Source organism: Xyrauchen texanus, chromosome 26, assembly GCF_025860055.1.
Source record: "Xyrauchen texanus isolate HMW12.3.18 chromosome 26, RBS_HiC_50CHRs, whole genome shotgun sequence".
NCBI classification, from domain to species: Eukaryota; Metazoa; Chordata; class Actinopteri; order Cypriniformes; family Catostomidae; genus Xyrauchen; species Xyrauchen texanus.
The window spans coordinates 14,204,763-14,227,908 of NC_068301.1; the positions used below are offsets into that span (position 1 = coordinate 14,204,763).

Here is a 23,146-nt window from a genome sequence, read left to right on the forward strand (position 1 = left end):
ACCCTTGCTGGTGAACATCGCCAAGACTCCCGGGAGCAGAGAAACCGGGGAAAGAAATGCGTACAGACGCATTCTGGGTCATGTATTTGTCTTAACGTCCAGACCCAAGGGGGCTGGGTTATTTCAGGGAGAAGTAGAGGAGACATTGCGCTATTCATAGAGGTGAAGAGGTCCTCTTCTGCCCTAAGATCTCACGCAAACTTGTTCCAAGTGGAAAAAGCCCAGCATTTAAAAAGGTCTCGATAACCTCAGGAGAAAGCCCTGTGTCCCTCAGTTGGTACACTTAGGGGCCAAACATGAAAGATTCCACAATTCGGGGCAGGGATGAAATATTGCCCTGTGCCTGAGATCGCCCAAGGCGAGCCGTCGAGGGAAGAGATTAGCTCCGAGAACCAAGCCCTGTTCAGCCAGCGCGGTGCTATCAGTAAGAGGCAAAAACCCTTGCTGGCGAACTCTGGGCAACTACTACCTTAGGGTGGAGTCCTTAACTCCCCCGTTGGTATTTTCTGTCTGGACCATAAAACTGCTCCCGTATACGGGCATCCAGGGATATAACTGACCTGAGTGACAGGAGCTTACTCTGGGCCCTAAGGAGAATCCGACGTGTCAGAAATACAGCTGACAAGAATGTGGGTCTCCTTGATGATTTATGTAAGAGGCTACCGCTGTATTGTCCACCCGCACCAAGACATGGCAGTCTCAGGAGGAGGTATTTCAGGGCCAGAAATACAGCCATCAACCCGAGACAGTGACTGTGACAACCGAACTGACGACCCTCCTATCCCCTTAAGCTGGTCGACCACTTAAGGCCGCTACCCCGCCCATCAGGGAGGCGTCTGTCATTAGCAGTCTGCGACAACAAGACGCACCTAGAGTGGGACCCAAGGCAGAAAACCGGGGTCTGAACCACATAGAAAGGGAACGAAGCCTGAGGCGCGTAACCCTTTTTAGCCTAGGGGTTTTGGCCCTTGGAAGAAATCCCCTGGCTTTTGGCCACAACAAAAATGGTCTCATTTTAGCAGAAGGTCCAGAGGGATCACCATGGACGCGGTCGCCCTGAGACCTGGAAATCGTTGATACTGATAACAGTGCAACCTTGACCTAGCCTGACTTTGCTCAGGGTGATCTGAATGGACTCAATCCTAGCAGGAGACAGTTGTGCCCGCATTGTGATTGAACTCCATACAATGCCCCGATAGACAGTGTTCTAAGTGGGAGAGAGGACGCTTTTCTTGGCGTTGAGCCTAAACCCCAGAGAAACAGATGAGCTAAGACGATGTTCCTGTGCTGAACTGCCAGTTCCTGGAACTGCGCTAGGATCAGCCAGTCGTCTACATAATTCAGAATGCAGATGCCCCGGAGTCGCAAGGAGCCAGCGCTACATCATGCATTGTGAATGTGCGGGTAAAAAGGGCTAGGCTGAGTGAAAGAACCTGACCCAGGAAGACTTTGCCCCCGGAAGTGAACCTCAGGAACTTTCCATGTTGTGGCAGAACTTCTAAATGAAGTATAGAAGTGCGTCATAAGATCAATGGTGACCAGCCAAACGAGTTGTAGGGCTTGAGACACGACCGTCTTGACAGGCATCATCTTGGACTTGAACACCCACGGGTAGTTCAAGCTTTAAGATCTAAGCCAGACGCCACCCCTCACCCTCCATGGGAAACGGGAAGTATTTAGTGTAATAACCTAACTCTCTCTCTGGAAGGGGAACACATACCATGGCCCCATTAACCAGGAGATTGAGGGTTTTTTTGTTTTTACATAAAAAGAAATCCGGTTCACGGTAGTGAGAACATGCCATTGAAACACGGAAATGAGGCGAGTGAATTAAATCCTGACGCCCTTATAAGACCCACAGAAAAGAATATATCTGGCAGAAGTTTCCACGCTGCCAGGATCTCTGAGATGGGTATTATATTTTAACACTTCCTGTTGAAGGGTTGTCGGGTGTTTCGTGTCCTGAATAAAATGCAGGAACAGCGAAAACACCCAATTTTGACGGAAGCCTCTGCAACCCGAAACACCAAGAGGTGGCGGGAATGGAGGGGCTTCTAGGGGTTACCGGGAGGGGTGAAGTGAAGCACGCGCCCCGTCCCGAGGGGAGCTACCCCCTAATCTAGGCGCAAGACCATCAGGGTTTTCTCTTACTAGAATTTATAGTCCTGAGGTCTTGCTTCAGGGGCTGGCGAGGGCGGCGAGACTGTCCCCAATCCCTGGGAGGAGGAGCACGACTCGCCACGCTTTGCTTTTGAGCCTCCCTTCAGTCAGGACCGAGGCGGGTCTGAGGCTTGCTCGTCAAGCGCAGAACCCACACTCAGGTCGTCCAGGAGGTCAGCCTGGTACGCCTGTAAAACAGCATAGTGTGCAGAGCAGCACCAGCCTGACCTGCTGCTTGATAAGCCCTTCCCACTAAAGTGAAGGTTGTCCTACAAGGCTTTGAGGGAGAAAGGGCTTCTAAGTGATGATGCCGAGCCCGGGAGAGATAGCCCGCAAGCTTCTCTTCGACCGGCGGCATCACTGAATACCCCCGTGCCTCAGCACCCACGATAGTCGAATATAATGACGTCGAGGGTATGTGAACACGGGAAGAAAATATATATATATGTATATATATATTATTATTATTATTATTTTCTTTTTTAGGGGTTCCTCCATTAGCGAAAATGCTCTTCATGGAGGTTATCAAAGAAAGGGAAGGGACCCATGAGTCGTTCCCTTTCTTAGACTGGAAGATAAAATCTATCCCCTAATTTGGAGTGTTTGGGGGTCTCTTTTTCGCGTGGCCAGTCCAATCTGGCAACCGCACGAGTAACGACATCGAGCAATTCCTCCGTAGATTTTCTATCGCGGACGGAAAGCTCGGAGGCGGGAAGAGAATTGCGATCCACCTCATGATCCAAAGAAGCGTCGGAACGCGCTTCGAGATCATGTGAAGGACCAGCTGGGTTTGGGGAGAGAGTGAGAGAAAGGGATCAACCCGTCTCTTGCTCCTCAGCCAAATCCATGCAAGAGCCCCACAAACTATCTTTTTTTTTATTTTTCGTGAGTGCTGAAGCAAGCGAGGCGAGCACGACGCACTTTGCCTGTTAAAGCAAGTCGCAGTGCTCGCACCCACCCTGCAGCGTGCTCTTACCCCCAAACAAACAGAGCAAAAACTGATGTGTGTCGTCTTCAGCTATAGAGCGAGAAGAGGGGAACACGCACCGTTTGCGGCTTTCAGTCATTCTCTCTTTTTTTCTTTCTTTTTAGAAATATATATATATAATATTTTCTAGACAGAAGAGAAAAGAGAACAACGTTCACTGCACACTGCCTAACTGATTCTAACTCCTACCAGAGGAAAGAAAGTTTTTACAGGGTTTGTGAAACACACAGAAACAGAATCGCTCTGAAAAAAGAGTTTCTGACGACACCTGGTGACGTATCCATTTATAGCCTGGCCGCAGGTGCATCTAATGATTACATCAGCCGAGGCTATAAATTCCGGTCAATGTTCATTGACGTGTTACACACATTATTTCAGTTCGGTTCACAGCTAGAGTTGTTCCCCGTAGCGCTTAGCAGCGCAGCATCGTAGTGAAGCTTTTTGTAAAGGGAACATCACATTAACATTGCATCTGTCCACTACGTACCATATTATGTCCAGTTTGTAAAAGGGTCCACCTACATTTCGGCATTATTTTTTTGAAACCCAGACAACTTTAATATTAATATTACATTAAATTATATTAAATAAATAAAATTACTATATAATAATAATAATTATTGTTATTATTTAATAGTAATTTATTTATTTATAATTTCTTAAATTGCCTGTTGCATTGCTGTGCAGTCCAGTTAAATCCTCAAGCCTTTCTTTTGGCAGAAGCTTTTATTTTGGTAGTTGAGTTGATAACAGCCTTTTAATGTAGTAAAAGGTTCTCATCTCCCCATCTGTCCACAAAAACCCAGTGTCATGGGGTTATATACGATTTGTATAGTAAATTCTAGCAGCCACATGTGAAACTACACAAATGCAATTAAAGTTATTCTGGAGAGCATTTAAATGTAATGCGCTCAGTGCACAGCAGGCAGGCATTTAGACTATTCATTTATTTAATTAATCACAGCACTCACAGTCTCATAATCGCACTGGGTCATATTGCGATTTCGATTTTATCTAGATTAATTGTTAAGCCCTAACATACATGTCCACTGGCGCATTTTGAGCAGAGCTGAGAAGGTGTTTTCAATTCATTCCTATGGGGAGTGGAGTGCCACGCTCGCAAGGAATCTTGCATCTTTCCAACTGTTATCGCGCATATTGAAGATGAAATTATTGCTTGTGCAATGAAAATAATGATAGACAACACACACTCTCTTTACGTATTACAAACACGCCACAGAGTGGCAGCTCTCTATCAGTGAGAGCATCTTTGAGCGGATTTCTTCCGTGCCAGTGGACACATACCATAACACCGGCAAACTCACCAGAGCTGTGACAGTTAACGGATTACGGGAGGCCACAGAGCACAGGGCCTTTTCCAGATCCTGATTCGCCTGTTCCACTTGCCCATTTGTGTGGGAATGAAACCCAGACAAATTGAGGACAAACTCACATTAGCCTCCAGCAGTTGACAGAATTCTGCCCAAAAACGTGACACAAACTGGGGTCCTCCTGCGCCAGTGATGGACACCAGAATCGCTGTCTAATGAGTGTTTGGGTGCGAGTCACCATTGGATGGCAAGCGAACTTGGATGAGTGACCCCACTGTAGGAGTTTAGCATCCACCTCCCAGGATACTTTATAAATAAAGTGGCTTTATAATCAATGTGTTTTCCCTTGGAATCTAACCCATGATCTTGCAATGCAAGTACAGGTGCATCTTAAAAAAAATTATATTGTGGAATTATTTCCGGAATTTAATTCAAAAAGTGGAACTTTCATATATTCTAGATTCATTACACATAAAATGAAATATTGCATATGGCTTACAGCTCATGGAAATAAAAAATACAGTATCTCAAAATATTAGAATAAAGAATTTATAATACAGAAATGTCGACCTTCTGAAAAGTATGTAAATTTATGCACTCAATAATTGGTCAGGGCTCCTTTTGCACGAATTACTGCAAATAATTATTGCTTAGTGGTCCAAAGTCTCAGTGGTCCAAAGTCTTTACCTCACCCCTGTATTTCTGTCTTCAGGATAGAGTCAAATGATTGTTACTCTCCAGCCTTGCAGTTACAGATGATTTCTCCAATTTGGTCTCGCCTTCCATTTTCTCAACAAATGCATTCCTCTTTGCCAAGTAATTAATTCAGGTTTCATTGCATGCTGAGTTTGGCTCTTTGTTACTGAACAACATCACACAGAACAACAGAACATATTTTGATTAGAAATACATGAAACAGAGCAAACATTATAGAATGACAAATGTTGCTATAAATATAATAAAATTATTCACTGACATTTCTTTTAAGTATGTTTAAGATCCATTAAACCACAGCATGGTGTCAATCAGGTCCTTGAATTGCAATTAAATAGGACATGTTTGATAGACTGGATCCTGACATGGACAAGCCTGTTAAATTTCTGCTCCCTGTAGATATTTCTAAAATCTTGCTTTGTCTGTTCATTTCAATAGATTCACAAGGGATCACTTATGATGAAATATGTGGAGCAACATGGCCTGCTGGAATCTTGAAAAAAATTTAGTGGGCGACTCAGTTGTCACTGTAGATTTGCACAAGTGTCTAGCAGACAAATATTTTCCGTCACACATCAGTGTGTATAGATTTCACTTGGTGACATGTCCAGATGTACACATGAACCAGTCGCATTTCACTGCTTTGTTAAACAGGTTAAGAGTGGGGCATACATTTCTGAACTTTGTCCAATATTTATGGATTTTAGCCAATGCAACAAGATTTTAAAACAGATGTAACTGGAAACCCTGCTGACAAGACCATCTTAAACTAGCATGTATTTTCAATCTTGTGTAGCCTGGATTATGCTGGTTTGATTCTAGTCTAGTTTGTGGACCAGTATATCCATGCTGTTCACCAGCTAAAAAATGCTGGTCAACCAGTATGGTCTTTTGTGAAGGTGGTTGACCATGGAATTCTTTCTTCTTAAGATAAGGTATCTAAGAAGCCTAATGGGTTAACCAGTAAACCAACATCCTGGTGACCAGCAGTGATGCCAACAGGAAACCAAGATCAAAGATCCAATTGTGAAATATTTAGTGTACATCTCTTGGGATTACATCAACAAAAGTAATCTTGTTCTGGGCTTGTCATTTCTCCAGCTAGAAGATTAGCATGAAAGCACTAATGATAAACCTGAGTGTCCCTTGTATCTTGATATCTTCATCTCTTCCTCTAAGAACAAATGACCTACATCTGCTTCCACCTACCTTGAAGACTAATTCTACAAGCGGTTGCTTTGTGGCACTGTTTGAGTTTGTTTAAAACTGAGCCGCTCTGCCTTAGATAAGAAATTCCTTTGAAATGATGCCAACATGGAAATATCCTTTTTCTTGAAAGAGTCAACTTGTGGCTTCCTCTGCAGAGGGTCTTCTTAATTTAAGGAAGCCATATCTGTAGTGAGTTTCATTACTCCTGTGTCCTTGTGCTCAAATGGTATCTCCTTTTATTTTATTGGCCTCTTAAAAAGTTTGTCAAACTCTCCCTGTGCTCTGGGTGTTAAAGTGTCTTTAGGACCGTTAGAGTTGTCAAGTTAAGGGTGTTTTACCCCTGAATGGATTTAACAGCTACTGGAGTGTAGATTATTTCAGTGACTCCAAGGTCACGAAGAAGCACAGATCTCTGAAATTGAATAATTTTTTTATGGAAATAAACAATTATCAGAAGATAAGGGCATGGCTTCAACTACAATATATTTTCTTTTCTTTTTTTTCATTTATACAATTATGTCAACATAAATAAGATATGCAATATTTTCTTTTCTTTTTTTTTCATTTATACAATTATGTCAACATAAATAAGATATGCAATTCAGTTAAGTTACTTTACAAAAAATGGAACCAGTTTGGAACAATTACCAGTTTTCGGTTCCCAAATGTATGCGATGCGTTGCTGCTCATTATCATAAAGTTAAGTCTTTATTTTGTTGCCTTGCTAAAAGTCACTGACTACATTTACGTGGACACCAGAAAGAGGCTTGCTGCGAGAAAGCAGTGGCGTCTTTACTCCTGTATCCATGCGGCTAAGTCAGTAAGCATCTTTCTTCACAACAATGTAATTTCCCTGTGATGCTTGTGCAAAATCAATCATAGTATCCGAGGAAGACTTCACAATTTTATTCTTCGTTGCTTCACATTATTTACAGATATTCCAGAGTTGTTGCTGTATATGTTTCCTTAACTTTCCATCCTGATATGCAGTAGAACTGCACTGCAGTAGTGGGATTTCCCTCTTACATAAGGACCGTCAATATTTTACACTGGTTTTTTATATATCGGTATAGTTTATATTGTATGTGCTTTTCCTACTTTACTCCCAGAAATGTTGAATTCCTTTTGCTGTGTTGATATGTTGTTAGGCTTCATCCTATGTCATTTGTTCTCTGCTCTTTTCTACGCACGAGCACTCCTCAAAAACCTGTTAGAATGGCACCTATGTGTTTAAATGACCATATTAAGCCACGTCCTCCAGGAGAAACCTTGATGTGTTAAACTGCTTTCTCTTAATCCCGCTTTCTCTACATCAGAGTTCTCGTTTACATGACATTTCAGAATGCTGCTTTTTGCAAAAACCCTGGAATAAACCGCTTTCTTAAGTGCATGTAAATGTTCTCACTGTCTCTCATGTTGCTGGAAAACACGTTTTGAAAATAAATGCTTTCATGTTGGTTTGTTACTACAAAATCCTTTTTGGGGGTGGGGGGTGATCCACACATGCAGCGATTAAGTCCTTAAAATCACCAAATCACACTGAAAATGCATGACTTCCGGTCACTCTATGTGTGAACGCTCCTTTAGACTGCCTATAATTATTATAATTTTTACTTACTACTTTCAATGTGAATATTTCCCATTCAACACAGATTGAGAACTACATTAAAGAGAGCATGACGACAGAGATGGTGCAGTTACAACAGAATGCTGTTCACAATCACACAGCCGCAATGTTGGAGATGGGCACCAGTCTTCTCTCTCAGACCGCAGAGCAGACACGCAAGCTAACCGACGTCGAGACACAGGTATCATCACTTCCAGGATTCATTGCATGCTCCATTAATCTAACTACTTTTTTCACATATCCCTTTAATATGGCCCCTAACACTCCAAGAAAACACTAATGCCACATTAGATGTACAGTCTCTTTTTAAGTCTCATACTAATGTTTTTGTTCCTAAATGTCTTTATGACTTGTGTATTTTCTAATGAGACACAGAGGTATACAGTGAAGTTGAGTTTTAGCTGCTTAGTCAAATAAGAGGTTGACTTGAATGAATAACCATTCCTAAGTGCTACCGTATGGTACTGCGGAACAGTTGCTCGCTATATTCTGTTTATGACTTCTCCTGAGGTTCTGCTCAGTTAGGATGAACTTACTTAATGGTTTTAAAGTCTGTGTTTTTGCGGAAGGATTACTGTGTTTTTACAGAAATGTTATTGTTTTCAGGTTTTAAATCAGACATCAAGATTGGAAATTCAGCTGCTGGAGAATTCACTATCCACCAACAAGCTAGAGAAACAACTCATGATTCAGACCAATGAAATCAACAAGATCCATGACAAGAATGGGTAAATCCCCAAACAACACAACCTCTCAAATACAAACAAGAAGTAAAATGCTTAGCTGAGCCATAAAAAAAGACTTTGCAGATAGTGTTTGAATTGAGGGGGCCTGGGTGGTCCTGGACCCCTATTACAGTTAAGAGACCCTCCATAAGAACAAAAAAGGATGTGGGTGGGTGAGTTAGGGGATTATTATTATAAATTATTCCAGCATGAGGATAGAATCCTCCAAGAGCTCAAACACAATTTGAACACAGTTCTCAGATACAGTAGTGACTGTGCTTAAGTTGTCTCAATGTGCTGAAATTTAATCTGCCAATACAGACAATTAAATCCTACTTGCTTGTGATTTTTTGGAAAAGAAACATCTTTAGCCAAATCCACAATACAGGTCATTACACTAAATGATTTTCAATTCTTGACACATGATGAGCTCTCAGACTTTAACATGGTTCCATGCAGTGCAATGCAATGAAACTTGCCAAGATGTGAGTGATGTCTTCTGCCCCGCCGTTAAACTCAGTCCCTTATGAAGATGAACAGATGAAGTCTCTCATGTTTGCAATGATTTTGCAATGCATAACTTTTAGAACGCCTTCCAATTTTCAGTGTATTGATTGGTCTGATGGGACTTGTCTCTTTCTCACTGTCAAAACAAGGAGTTTATTTCCCAGTGAAATTCTAGGCCAACTGCTGTTGAAAAAGCAGACAGACATTCATATTTAGTTCATATTTAAAACTAAAAAAATAACTAAAAATTATTTTCCAACCAAAATTAATTTGCATTCTTTTAAGTTCTTTGTGGAATTAATTTTACTTAAACAAGTCAATGAATTCACTCCAGTGTGCATCAGGTTTCCAAGATGTACAGTTAAAATGTAAGGCCTGGATCCATTCTAGACTTACTGTAATCCCCACTGCTGTATGATGAATGTTTTTAATGGTGTGTAATTTATGGAGATTGACTACATTAAAATCAATATTTATTACAGCTGTCTATTAGTTTTCTCTGTGAATACTGAAACAAAAATACAGCACCATTAAGGTGAAACTTTAGAGCAGGAGTTATTAAAGAAATAGTTCTCTCAAAAATGATAATTTACTCAAACTCATATGACTTTCTTTTTTTGATGACGATATGATATGACGATATCCATACAATGCAAGTAAATGTGGTCCAACACTTCCAAGCTCCAAAGAAGAACATACAATAAAGGCAGCATAAAAGTAATCCATACAACTCAAGTGGTTTTATCTATGTCTTCTGAAGCGATACAATCAGTTTTGGGTTAGAACAAACCAAAATGTAACTCCTTTTTCACTATAAATCTGCACACTGCCATCTGTAGTCTCCAAGGCGCGATTATGATTTGAAGCTCGGTTACACTTCCTTGCGCTTCGTACAGATCTCTGCACATGTGTCAAGCGTGAGGAAGAGAATTAGAGATAATTATCATTCTTGGGTGAACAATTCCATTTATCTTTCTCGCCACAGGATTCAAACAAGACATTTTGTTACCTAGAATCTACACTTACAAATTATGCAATATGATATGCTACTGTGCATATATATTCACCTGTTCAAAAGTGTAGGGTCACTCGACTGAAATGTTTCTCATGATCTTAAAAACCTTTTGATCTGAAGGCGTATGCTGACATTTTTTTAATTAGTTTTGTAGACAAAAATGTAATTGTGCCAACATATTAATTTATTTCATTACAAAACTACAATAAAAACAACACATTTTAAAATCACTGTTTCACAGTTTTTCCCTATCCATCTCATTCCTGCCCAGGTTTCTTGAGTTCAAAATGCAGGAGATGGAGGACAGGCACAGAGAGGAGTTGGAGGCCCTGCGGGAGGAGAAGAGCAGTCTTCAGACTCTGGTCAGCAGGCAGAGTGCAGTGATTCGAGAGCTGGAGTCTCAGCTGAGTCGAGCGACCAGTAACAGCACTGCTCTGCAGAGACAACAGCAAGAACTGATGGACAATGTACGCAGCCTGCTTAGCCTCTGTGCCAAGGATGAAGTTACAGCATGTAAGCACAGATCAAATGTAAATTTTTCATTAGAATTAAATCATTAGATATGGACCTGCCTGTGTTATTATTGTTTACAAAATTTAAAGTTAAATAAAAAAATTATAAAAATAAGAAATAACATTATTAGAAAAACTCAAACTAAATTAAATAAATACATTTTCATGACTCAAAAACGAACTAAAATAAAATGTAATGGCCCCAAATTAATTATTTATTATTTTCTTTTATTACAGTATGTGTTAAAATGTTAAACTAAAGCTAAAATTAAACTAGAAAACACCAACAAAATAAATAAAACTAACTAAAAACTAACAATCACAGAGAGAAAACTAATGAAACTAAACTAAACTGAAAGGACAAATAAAAAAAATAACCCAAACAGCAATAACCCTGGGACATGCATGTAGACACAGAACACCTGATGTACATTTTATTGTTTGACATGTACCTAAAAACTAAACTAACAAATCTACCATGGTGCCCAAAGATTAGGTTAGACTGACCTAATTTCTGTATTAATAAATCTTTGCTCTGGCACATGGCCTGACCACACAGTGTATTGCAAACTTTTATGTATAGAATGATAATGAAACGTTGTGTACTTAAAGGATTAGTTCACCCAGATATTTTAATACAGTCATTGTTTACACACCCCTGTGTTTTTATAACCCTGTATAACTTACTTTCTTTTTCTTAAGACAAAGGGAGAAATTATGATAAAAAAATGTGTGCTCAGTGATTTCATACAATAGAAGTTTATGGTGACAACCTCAAGCTTCATAAGAATGCAAAAGTATAACTCAGAAGACTAATAAAATATTCCATGAGACTCATGATTGTTATGAAGCGTACAATGAGATCACAAAGTCATTTCTAACTAAAGATGTTATATCGAGACAAAATAAAATTATCCATACTAAATATGGGAAAAGAAACATCAGCCTAAAGTGAGTTTGTCAAAAAGTTGAACTTGACTTTAGGGAAGTTATGTACACCTGGACACAGCAGGAGGACTGAAAAGTGTGAAGTGTAGTACTGTAGTATATCAATATTTTTTTAATGGTATCTGATCTTTTCTGTTTTTATTGTATGTTGTTGTATTTCGTTTTATGGGCATTATTAAATGTTTTAATAGTACCATTTGTTAAATTTATTAAACACATAAAATGTATTAAATTAAATTAAATGTATTTCACACATAATTTTAGATAAAACTAAAATAAATTGAATGGACAAATTCAAAATTAAGTAGAAATAAAAACTAAATTAAAATTTTAAATAATAATAATAACTCTGGTTGTAATGACTAATGCAGCTTTCACTTTCTTTGGTGTATGTTTGAGTGGAGGGGAAAAGCAACAAATAGTTGAAAAGTCAACAGAACGCAATAAGAAGTGTGTTGAAGTTTTGTGTTCATATACCTAAAGCATATGCTTTCATTCTGAAACCACTTTGACATTTGTTCAGCAGGACAAATTGCTTTTTTTAGTTGTGAAGGTTAAAATAAGCTTAAAATATTGATGTTGAGTTTACGGTAATAATTTTAATTCACATTCTTGAACCGATTCATTCGGATTCTACTCGGACTCTGCCTGTTATGGACTCAGTCTTGAGTCTGACTCGGCCCCTTTTGGACTCGGACTCGACTCAACTAAAGTGGACTTGAAACCAACAATACTATTCTTCTCACCACAATTGTACAGGGTGTTTTTCTGAGTTACCGTAGACTTTGTCAACTCAAACCAGTCTGGCCAATCTATGTTGACCTCTCTCATCAACAAGGTGTTTCCTTCTGCAGAACTGCCCCTCACTGGGTGTTTATTTGTTTGTTTTTGGCACCATTCGGAGTAAATTCTTGGGACTGTTGTGTGTGAAAATCCCAGGAGATCAGCAGTTATAGAAATACTCAGACCAGCCCATCTGGCACCAACAATCATCCATGCAATTATCTAATCAGCCAATCATGTGGCAGCAGTGTAGGGCATAAAATCATGCAGATATGGGTCAGGAGCTTCATTTAATGTTCATATTAACCATCCGAATGTGGAACAAATTTGATCTCAGTGATTTTAGCCATGGCATGATTGTTGGTGCCAGATGGGCTGGTTTGATTATTTCTGTAACTGCTGATCTCCTGTGATTTTCACACACAACAGTCTCTAGAGTTTACTCCGAATGGTGTCAAAAACAAAAAAAACATCCAGTGAGTGGCAGTTCTGTGGATGGAAATTACTTGTTGATGAGAGAGGTCAACAGAGAATGGCCAGACTGGTTCAAACAGACAACTCTACGGTAACTCAGATAACCGCTCTGTACAATTGTGAGAAGAATAGCATTTCAGAATGCTATTCTGAGGTGTGGGTTGATGCTGTTTTGGAGGCACAAGGGGGACCTACACAATATTAGGCAGGTGGTTTTAATGTTGTGGTTGATCAATGTATATAAGACAGCCTTGTATTTTTAACTGTACTCAGAAATCAGACAGAAGCAAATAAATACTTTCTGATATCCAAATGTAATATAAAACACAACGATATATAGGCGATTGATTTCCCATAAAAATATAAAAACAATGCTCTGTTTGTTTGAGCATCCCAACCAGCCTGACACAGCAACATTGGCTCAGCCATGATGTGTGTTTGGGACATGAATATCTGTTTGACCAATAGCAGAAAGTGGGAGTGGCCAGGAAACCTGTTTGAAAACAGTTATTATTTTGGTGACACTAGCAGTACAGAAACTGCACACTGTACATTTAAAGTATACTAAAAGCAAACACAACAAGAACTGAGACAAACTACAAATATAACAAATATAACTTTATAACAAAATATAAAGTACATGCAGGGAATTTTTAACTGATATGGTTTATTACATAACATGTATGTTATTACTGAGAACAAATGCACATGCATGTTATCAGTGAGAAAAGCCTGTTCCTGGTTGGTGCAGAATATGCCTTTGTCTGTTTAAATGACATGTTTAGATCCAGAAAGTGTTGTGAACCTCATCGGATGTGGCTTATCATGCTTTAGCACACTGCCTGTGGTTAAGAGTTGACTGAAATGTCAAACAACCCCTGACTGAGTTACAGGCCAGACTGAACGTTGCCCAAGTGCAGTGTTCTGGGATTGGAGGTTTCCTTCTAACCCTCATGGTTGCCTTCACAACAGCAGGAGTCAGTGTACTGAACTCATTACCACCGTTTCTCCCAACGCAACCCCAGCGTGGCCTCTTGGCCCGGTGTATGTCCGCTGTCTGCCCCATATTTCTGCAGTCACAGAAAATTTACCTTAAATGTCTGAGATGGGACAGCACAAGTCACGCAGGACAGAACGCTTCTGACCGTACTCCTCGCATGGCTTTCTTCTTGCTGTGAGGGAACCGAAAGCAACAGTACATCCTGTTTCTTACCTTTTTCCTTTGGGTTTTGAGTGGTCCTTGACATGAATCTAGATAACATAGATCCTTTCGGTTCATGCAACAAAATAATGCCATAAGCATCAAAACTCAGACAATTTTGTGGATTAGCCTACCTTTATGAAAAGTTAAAGGAAAAGTTGCAGATCTTTTCCAAATAACAGTTTTTTGCATGTCAAGCTCCAAAAATGGAAACAAAAAAGCTAAACATAACCATCAATCAAACACCATAAAAGTAGTCCATATGACTTGGGTGCTATATTCTAAGTTGCCTGAAGCCATACAAAAGTTTTGTTTGTGCAAAGACCAACAAAAAGCTTCAACTGGATCACTGAGTCAGTAAGTTGAATTTGAGATCTGAATCAGTAAACAAATCCTTTTTTTTTTTTTTTTTTTTTTTTTTTTTTTTTTAGCAGGTTCTTTTCAAAGCGTTATGAATCAGACTGAAAACAAATCAGACTGATTCATTCACACATCAGAGTTTCGCTCACTGACTCAATGATACGTTTGCAGTGGTTCTCGAGTGAAGATTCCTCAAAAAATAAATGTTTTGTGTTCCATTGAAAGAATAACAGCATACAGCCTCTTATAGTTCCAAGATTTTTCCAAGAATAAGAGACCATTTTTGGTTCCAGCTTGGTTTTGGGCTTTCCCTGGATGGAAACCTGAATAAAACATCACAAATGTGTTTTCATGGGTTTAATTGGGCGTATAAAATGCAGTCGGGGTCCACTATGGTTTGGCCTATTTGTATGTTGGGACACATACTGTAGCATGATTTCCTTGTGATATTAACAAGCAAGTATAATTGTGCACAAAAATACACATTACCAAACAAAGCCATACAAATTATGATCAGTGAAGATGTGAAACAAACTGTAGCCTCAGATATATGATTAGTCTTTTGCCCCTGTGTTGCAGTACCCAGCTCCAGTGTGCTACAGAGGTCACTTTTCTGACCTCTGGCTGAATAATTCAAGCTTAATGACTCCTATGGGAGGGCATGTCCATTGAGGTGGCCAGGAAGGCACTTTAGGTCTCTTAGGTTGCCTGTCCAAAAGCATGACTCCACTAAATTTGCAAACTATGTTTAACCAAAGCTCTAAACTTCCTTTTTTGGGAAGAAAATTTGAGCTTTTTTTCTTTTTTATCATGCTGCTTTTTACATTCTTACATGCAAAAGACATTGTTTAAAGTGCTTAACCTTAATGATATTAAATATCTTACTACAAGTTACTTTCATTGCTTATCAAGTACAACGTATCTCGTCATTTGTGGCAATGAAGAGATGTGAGTGTTGCCTCCTTTGCAAAACTTTTCACTGTCTTTGATTTTGTCAGATCACTTTTCATAATTTCTATGCAGTTATTAATAAAACAATTACTTGTGCACAATAAGCATTATCAAAATCATTAAGCATAATTATTAGTAGTAGAGCTTTCAAAGGCCCAATTACTATTGCTCATACTTAAGGTAAGTGATTTGAACAAGCATCTTGTGCTGAGAGTGATACCTCAAATTGTGCAGCTTGCTGAGGAGAGGTGTGCTATAACTTTTCAAAATGATTGGACTTATAGACTTGGGAGTGGACTCTTGACTCAGGCCAGTAAGCAAATACCCAGAAGCAATCACATATTAATGTATTAAAAACCATTCAAAACACCCCATTAATATTATATATGGCCAAATATAAGCACATATTTCCATATATAGTTCATATATTTGGGCATTTACAGTATGTACATATTAAAATATTTGGGAAATTATTTGTTGCACATATGAAAAAAATGTGACTTTTATAAGAAAAAGCCATAGTTGAGAATACATATTATACAGTGTGTGTTAAGCTTGGATTTAATAGCTCAGAAGCCTATTTGTTTTAAACACAGACAAGAATATAGCGAGTAATGTTTAATACATGTAAGGTGTTGCTTATATGTAGCTTTTTTTAATTACCGTAATTTCCGGACTATAAGCCGCAACTTTTTTCCCACGCTTTGAACCTCGTGGCTTAACAATGACGCGGCTAATATATGGATTTTTCCCGCTTTCAAATTGTATTTAAAAAAAAAAAAAAAACACTGTGACGTGCTCAGTTTTAGACATTAGACCAATGAAATTGCCGAACGGGTTAAGGTCAAACAACTTTTTGTTTACCCTTTAGATTAAATCGAGCGCGCTCAAACTTCCCATCATTCTGATTACGGTAATCATTTTGTCACCCTCGTCATGGCAAAGACACGGAGAAATGCATATGGTGCAGCTTTCAAGTTGAAGGCGATTGATCTGGCTGTTGGAAAAGGAAATAGAGGTGCTGCACGGGAGCTTGGTCTTAATGAGTCGGTGATAAGACGTTGGAAACAGCAGCGTGAGGAATTCTATGCGCCAACACTAGACTGACGTGTGTCACTCGCTCTCTCTCTCGAGGCTCTGTGGCTGCTGCCTTTTTATGCCGCTCTCCCCATGCTTACTAAAATTAGACACAGGTGTTAGACATAATTTAGCTCAGGTGCAAGCGCCCTTACCGCTCCCGGACGGGCGCTTGACCACGCCCCCGCTGCCACACCGTGTTTCGTTAAAGCCTGTGTAAAGTTCATTTGTTTCAATGTACCGGTAGGCACCTGCGGCTTATAGACATGTGCGGCTTATTTATGTTCAAAATAATATTTTTTTTTAAAATTCAGTGGGTGCGCTCAATAGTCCGGAAATTGTATAACTTCAGGAAAAATAAACAGAACATAAAATGTTATACCATATAGAGGAGGCGATTTTCTTTAAAACGAGCATAATAGTATTATTATTATTGAATTATCATAATAGTATTATTATTGTTGTATTATAATAGTACTATTATTTATAATTGTTTGTAGTAAATCCCTATGATAATGATGATTTCCTTGTTGCAGAATTGTAAAATCTGACTTAATATAGGGCATCAATAATCTTTAATGCATTAATAGAGAATTTTTTTTTTTTCTTTTTTCTCTGAATTCAGTTCTCTAGGGACAGGCTATGACTCAGTATTGCATGTAAATATGAAACTTTGTCAGAACATGATTTTTTGAATCATGATATTATGACACATATAATGATTGGAATGGTTTATGGCTTATGAAAACCTTACTCATTTTTGAATTATTTGGTAACACTTCAAATATATCAGCATGATATTACCATGGCATTTGGACGTTGTGACATGATAATGTCATGTTTTTTTGGACATGCACTGTGGTAACAGTTATTCCTTAGGGGTAACCGAGGCCAGTTGTTACACTTTTTGCTCCAGTGAACATTTCTCAGGGTGGGTTCACATACCTTGATTACAAAAAGATATTGAACATTTTCATCTTTTTTGCCCAGGTAAAAATAAAATAAAAAAATAATACATTTCATTGAACACATGTTGTCCTTTTGTGACAACATGCCCCAATAGTTAGTGTCACACTATATTTGTCACACTATAGGAGGCAAGTTATTACAATACAATTAGCAACTAAACCAGTGACTGAGGTTTCATGTGAACATTGGGAAACCTATCTACACATCTTTAAATTTTGTAATTTTCAGCCAAATTTAAAAAGTTAAATAATGATGAAACACAAAACAAAGAATTAAACAGCAAAAATTAAAAGAGTAATGTACAAATATTGCAATAAATACATTTAATAAATTTTTGATATTTAAACATATGTGACAGCCTGTCACGATAAAAATGTGACAACACGATGTGACTTTCACACATTTAAAGATTTTGGTAAAAACATTTGGTAAAAATCAGCCTTCATAAATTAGTTGATCTTTGCCTTGATATATGCCAGAGTAGTTTGAATATATTCTTTTGTTTTTACCCTTGAGGTTATTTCAAAAATATGTTAAAAGTGCAAATTTACTTTGAAGGGTAGAATCTACAACAATTCATCTAATTTAAGAGGGTTTGTACTAGGTGTTTAAACCCAACATACAAAACCTCTGCTCGAGAAAACACATTTGCGCAGTTGGACATTTCTCTACAAATCTTATGGTTACTGAGATATTGCCTTTGTGACAACTTCCCTGTATTTAAACAAGCCACGTTCTCTCCTTTATACTTTGGGACATGAATATGGAAATTAGCACTGTGATATTATCATCTAATAACATTACCATGTTACATGTAGCTAATACAGAAACAGATATTTAGATTTAGCCTATATCATAACACTTAATTTCATATATTTTATTTTTATGTACATTAAGCTATGTAATGCATAATATTTTTAGTTAAGTTAACCAAGAAGTAATTTTAAGGTAAGTGTAGCCAAATATTCAACAAAGAATGTGCAGTACAACTAAAGGAAAACTAAGCCACATTGATGTCTTAGCTGTTTGCGCAAAGCCAAGTTTTTTCCACGCTTGCATTGAACTTGACTGTCCCTGTGCTGTCCAGCCCTGCATTTTTCGGCTCCTGGCTATAAGCGGTAAATTGCCGTTGTCTGACACAGCTGGGCTTTTGTTGTGTTAGACTCCGCAGTGCGAAGTTCCCCTCTGTCAGTCTGTCACAGCTGGAGATGCTTGTCACTGACACTCAATCCTTTACTAAATCGGCAGGAAAAATATCTTTGAATGAAGGGTTGACCACCCGAGCCCTCCATCCCAGGACAAGGATCAAAGTTCTGTTTAAACACCCCTGACACGTCCCTCTTAGCAGTGACATCTCCTTTCCTTAAATAGTCCCAACCGAAAAAACAATGGTGTGAAAATTGAGATGCGGTCTTTAGCTGTTAATGAACAGAAGAAGAAAAAAACGAGAGGAATCAGAAGGAATTTCCATCTAAAAAACAAGGACACGGAGGGCAAATATAAACCACTTGTTATAACAGGATCTTGAAATTTATAGCTTGTAGTATTTTGTCCGCAGACTCTTGCTTGGTTTTAAAATATTGGCAGCATAATTGTCTGCAGATGGACGGAGATGCAGCTGTTGGTTGGAGCAGAGGGGCTTCTCTCTGGGAGCCAAAAATCAGCACTTTGATTAAAAGACTTTCACACTTAAAATGTGTCACTCACTGGCGAAAGATCATGGTGATACCACACAAGATATCTTGGAAGTCAATGTTGTCTTTTTTATTTCAAAATAACTCTAACCAGATTTGAGACAATGCATGAAAACTGATGCTGTATTTTGAATTTGCCTTGGCCATGTGTATTATTTATTCCATTAACTCAGGAAGAAAGATATAATTTGTTTTTGAAGTGGTTGCATGTGATTCATTACAAAATGTGCAATATTTAAAAATTGTAATAATATTGATATTGTACAGCAATGTTATTCTCCGGTATGCTTACATATCTTTTACCGTTTGAATGGTTTTGTTACATGAAGCAGATATCAGGAACGTGCAGTTTTATACACATACCCTCCGTGAAAGCCTGCTGACAGAAGCTAGAGCACCGAATACTGTATACTCCTTGTCAATCATAATTATACTATTATAAATAATCCTCTTCTGTTCATATATACTAACTGGATGCCTTTTTAGGAGCGGTTCCTGATCCAATTCCAGAGCATTCCACCTTAAACCCTCTTTTATTAAATTCACGGATGTTGATGTAAATTATTTAGGATTAAACTGTCATACAGACCAGTGGATCTTGACATATTGCTATCACTTGCCAGGTTTTGATGACTTCATTAAAATATTATTAGTCTGTTTGTCTATGCATTATTGCTGTCTTGTTGAAATGGAAGCCACAGTGTTGATATGTTCTGTTTGGCAGAATGTAAGCCTCAGTCATGTTGAGCAAGGGAGTGAATGGAAATCACTTTATTTATTCAACTAAACCAGGGCAGATCCACAGATGTTCTCTAATGTGTGTACCAAAATAAAGAGCTACGTTTATTATTTTGCTGGACGTTTATATTTTCGCTATTACCAACATGGTACTCTTTGTATCTTCAGTGGTGCCAAACAGCACAAAACAAGCTGACGAGGAGAGGAAGTACCGGGACTGTGCAGACCTCTACCAAGCAGGGCTCCAGAAAAATGGAGTTTACACCATCAATATCAGCCCCCAAGAGACTAAAAAGGTAACATTTCTGATTTCAGTGTTTTGTTATTGTCTAATTAGAAATTAAAGGCATTCTGACTCATTCTGTAATAAGTGGATGCTCAGATGGCTTTGGTGAACTTGTCTGGTAAGGTATGCAGGATATTTGATGGGCTCTCTCTGTAACACCAGGAAGTAGTTAGAGGTTATTGAGTGCTATTGGTTTCATTCTGTTTATGACTAAGGTTTCCAGCCGGAGGTCTATGAATCCCTGGGGTCCCTGAAGGTACTCCAGGGGGTCCATTGAGAAGATGGACACATGGAGAAGTTAAAACATGGAATTTTAATGGCATTTCTATCTATTGACTAGTTTCTACCTTTCTAATTAATGATCTGACAAGTATTATATAGTGTAGTAATGTTAATGTTTTTTAGATGGATAGTTTACCCAAAAATGTAAATTCTGTCATCATTTACTCTCCTTCAAGCTGTTCCAAACCTGTATGGCTTTATTTGTTCTGATGAACACTTAAATAATATGTCAGTCTCTGAGAGACTGGCTGAGAGTCTGGGTAGGGGGTTTATGGGTCTATAAAGGTTGAAAATCCCTGGTCTCTAATCTGGGACAATGCAAATGTATTGCAGAGTGCACTTTAAAAAAAATAAATAATAATAATTAAGTTTTGAAACACTCACTCATTCTTCATTATATTCTTTTCTCACATTTTAGAATAATAGTAAAGTCATCAAAACTATGGAATAACATAAATGGAATTATGAGAATTATGTTGTGACTAAACAAAATCCAAAATAAATCAAAACTGTGTTATATTTTATCATCTTCAAAGTAGTCACCCTTTGCCTAGAATTTGCAGAAATGTATTCTTGACATGTTCTCAACCAACTTCTTGAGGAATCTCACTGGAATGCTTTTTAAACAGTATTGAAGCTGCTTTTCTTTGTTTTTTGGTCATTGATTTCAAAAACTTTTTGAACTAAATTTTAGTTTTATAATGAAATAAATGAATATGGTGGCACAATTATATTTTTTTCTACAAAACTAATTTCAAACATTTAAGTATACACCTTCAGATCAAAAGATTTTTAAGATCATGAGAAACATTTCAGTCAAGTGTTTCTAAACTTTTGACCGGTAGTGTATGTGTATATATATATATATATATATATATATATATATATATATATATATATATATATATATATATATGTATATACACACCGATCATCCACAACATTAAAAACATCCTAATATTGCGTAGATCCCCCTTGTGCCGCCAAAAGAGTGCCATACCGCATATCAGAATAGCATTCTGAAATGCTATTCTTCTCACCACAATTGTACAGAGCGGTTATCTGAGTTACCGTAGACTTTGTCAGTTTAAACCAGTCTGGCCATTCTCTGTTGACCTCTCACATCAACAAGGCATTTCCGTACACAGATTGCCACTCACTGGATGTTTTTTGTTTTTGACCCCATTCGGAGTAAACTCTAGAGACTGTTGTGTGTGAAAATCCCAGGAGATCAGCAGTTACAGAAATACTCAAACCAGCCCATCTGGCACCAACAAACATGCCAAGGTCCAAATTACTGAGATCACATTGAGATTACACAATGTGAACATTAACTGAAGCTCCTGACCCTTATCTACGTGATTTTATACACTGCACTGCTGCCACACGATTGGCTGATTAGATAATCGCATAGATGTTTGTTGGTGCCAAACGGGCTGGTTTGAGTATTTCTGCAACTGCTGACTACTTGAATATTTAACTAAACAAATGACAATAAAATGCAAAGTAATCTCTTCAGTAATCAAAATACTTTTTGAATGTAACTGTATTCTAAATACCCATAATTTAAATTGTAACTGTAGTGGAACACAGTTACTTATATTTTGTATTTTAAATATGTAATCCCATTTTTCGTTACTCCCCAACCCTGTCTGTAACTGTCCTAGGCTCGGTAAACGGCGGGGAAAAATATGTCCGCAGGCCATGGTTATAGCATTTATTTAGCCAATCAAAAGACTTTCTTCATGTCAATACTGTGCGCATTTTCAGGGTAGCCCATATATGCTCGTATAAGTGTTGGTATGGTGACCTGCTCCTATGAAACTCTCTGATTCGGATGACAAAATGCCCATCTTCCATCTGATCCAACACATGGTCTCTAGTGTGTCTGTGTGTGTCCACATGTTTTTGGAGTGTGGGGTTTTGAAAAGAGGGCAAAGCTAATTCAAAGGCTGGTCTGGTGGAAGTTCCAGAATGGCTAAAATGTAATACAGCACCTTTAAGTTAACAACTGCACATTTGCACCTTTTACAGTATGAATGTAAGTGTGAAACAGAATGAAAACCAGCATCCATGAAAATATCTGTTCCTTAAAGTCTGGTTTCAGTGTTGGTCCACCCATTAATACTGGATTAATTGTTACCAGATTGGTAAGTGTGTATAATCAACTGTGTGTGTTTGAGGTGACTGCGTTTCCCTCTACACACTGTGCTAGATTACAGCCAGGTGTCCCTTTGCTCCACTTTGATCTTAGAGCTGCTACTCTAGCTCTCCACTAATCACTATTTGGAGAAATCACTACGCTAATGGAGATATATGTTGTTATTGTAACGATATAAAGATCCATTAGGTCAAGTGAGGTGGTGGCTGTCTCTAAAATACGAAAAATGTTGCCTTGAAAGACGGTTTACAGAAGTTGGAAGGGATCATTAATGTTGGTGCAATATTCTGTCTAAGATGTCTTCATCTGGTCAGTATTTGAAGAAAGTTGCTGTCTATGACATTACACTTGGCTGTGATAAGGATTTTTTAATAGCCGATGCCGATATCCAAAGAGCAGGGTGGCAGATATCTGATACAATGCTGATCTATCAC

General features: G+C 38.4%; 1 protein-coding gene across 2 annotated transcripts in view; it reads left to right on the forward strand.

Annotated features, from left to right (window-relative positions):
• Positions 1-23,146, forward strand: part of angpt1 (angiopoietin 1) — an 89,348-nt gene that overhangs the window by 25,473 nt on the left and 40,729 nt on the right. For both annotated transcript variants that reach the window (XM_052093612.1, XM_052093613.1), the window contains exons 2-5: positions 8,055-8,210; positions 8,636-8,757; positions 10,548-10,789; positions 20,152-20,279. In XM_052093612.1, the coding sequence (XP_051949572.1) occupies positions 8,055-8,210; positions 8,636-8,757; positions 10,548-10,789; positions 20,152-20,279 (648 nt within the window). The remainder of the gene's footprint in view (positions 1-8,054; positions 8,211-8,635; positions 8,758-10,547; positions 10,790-20,151; positions 20,280-23,146) is intronic.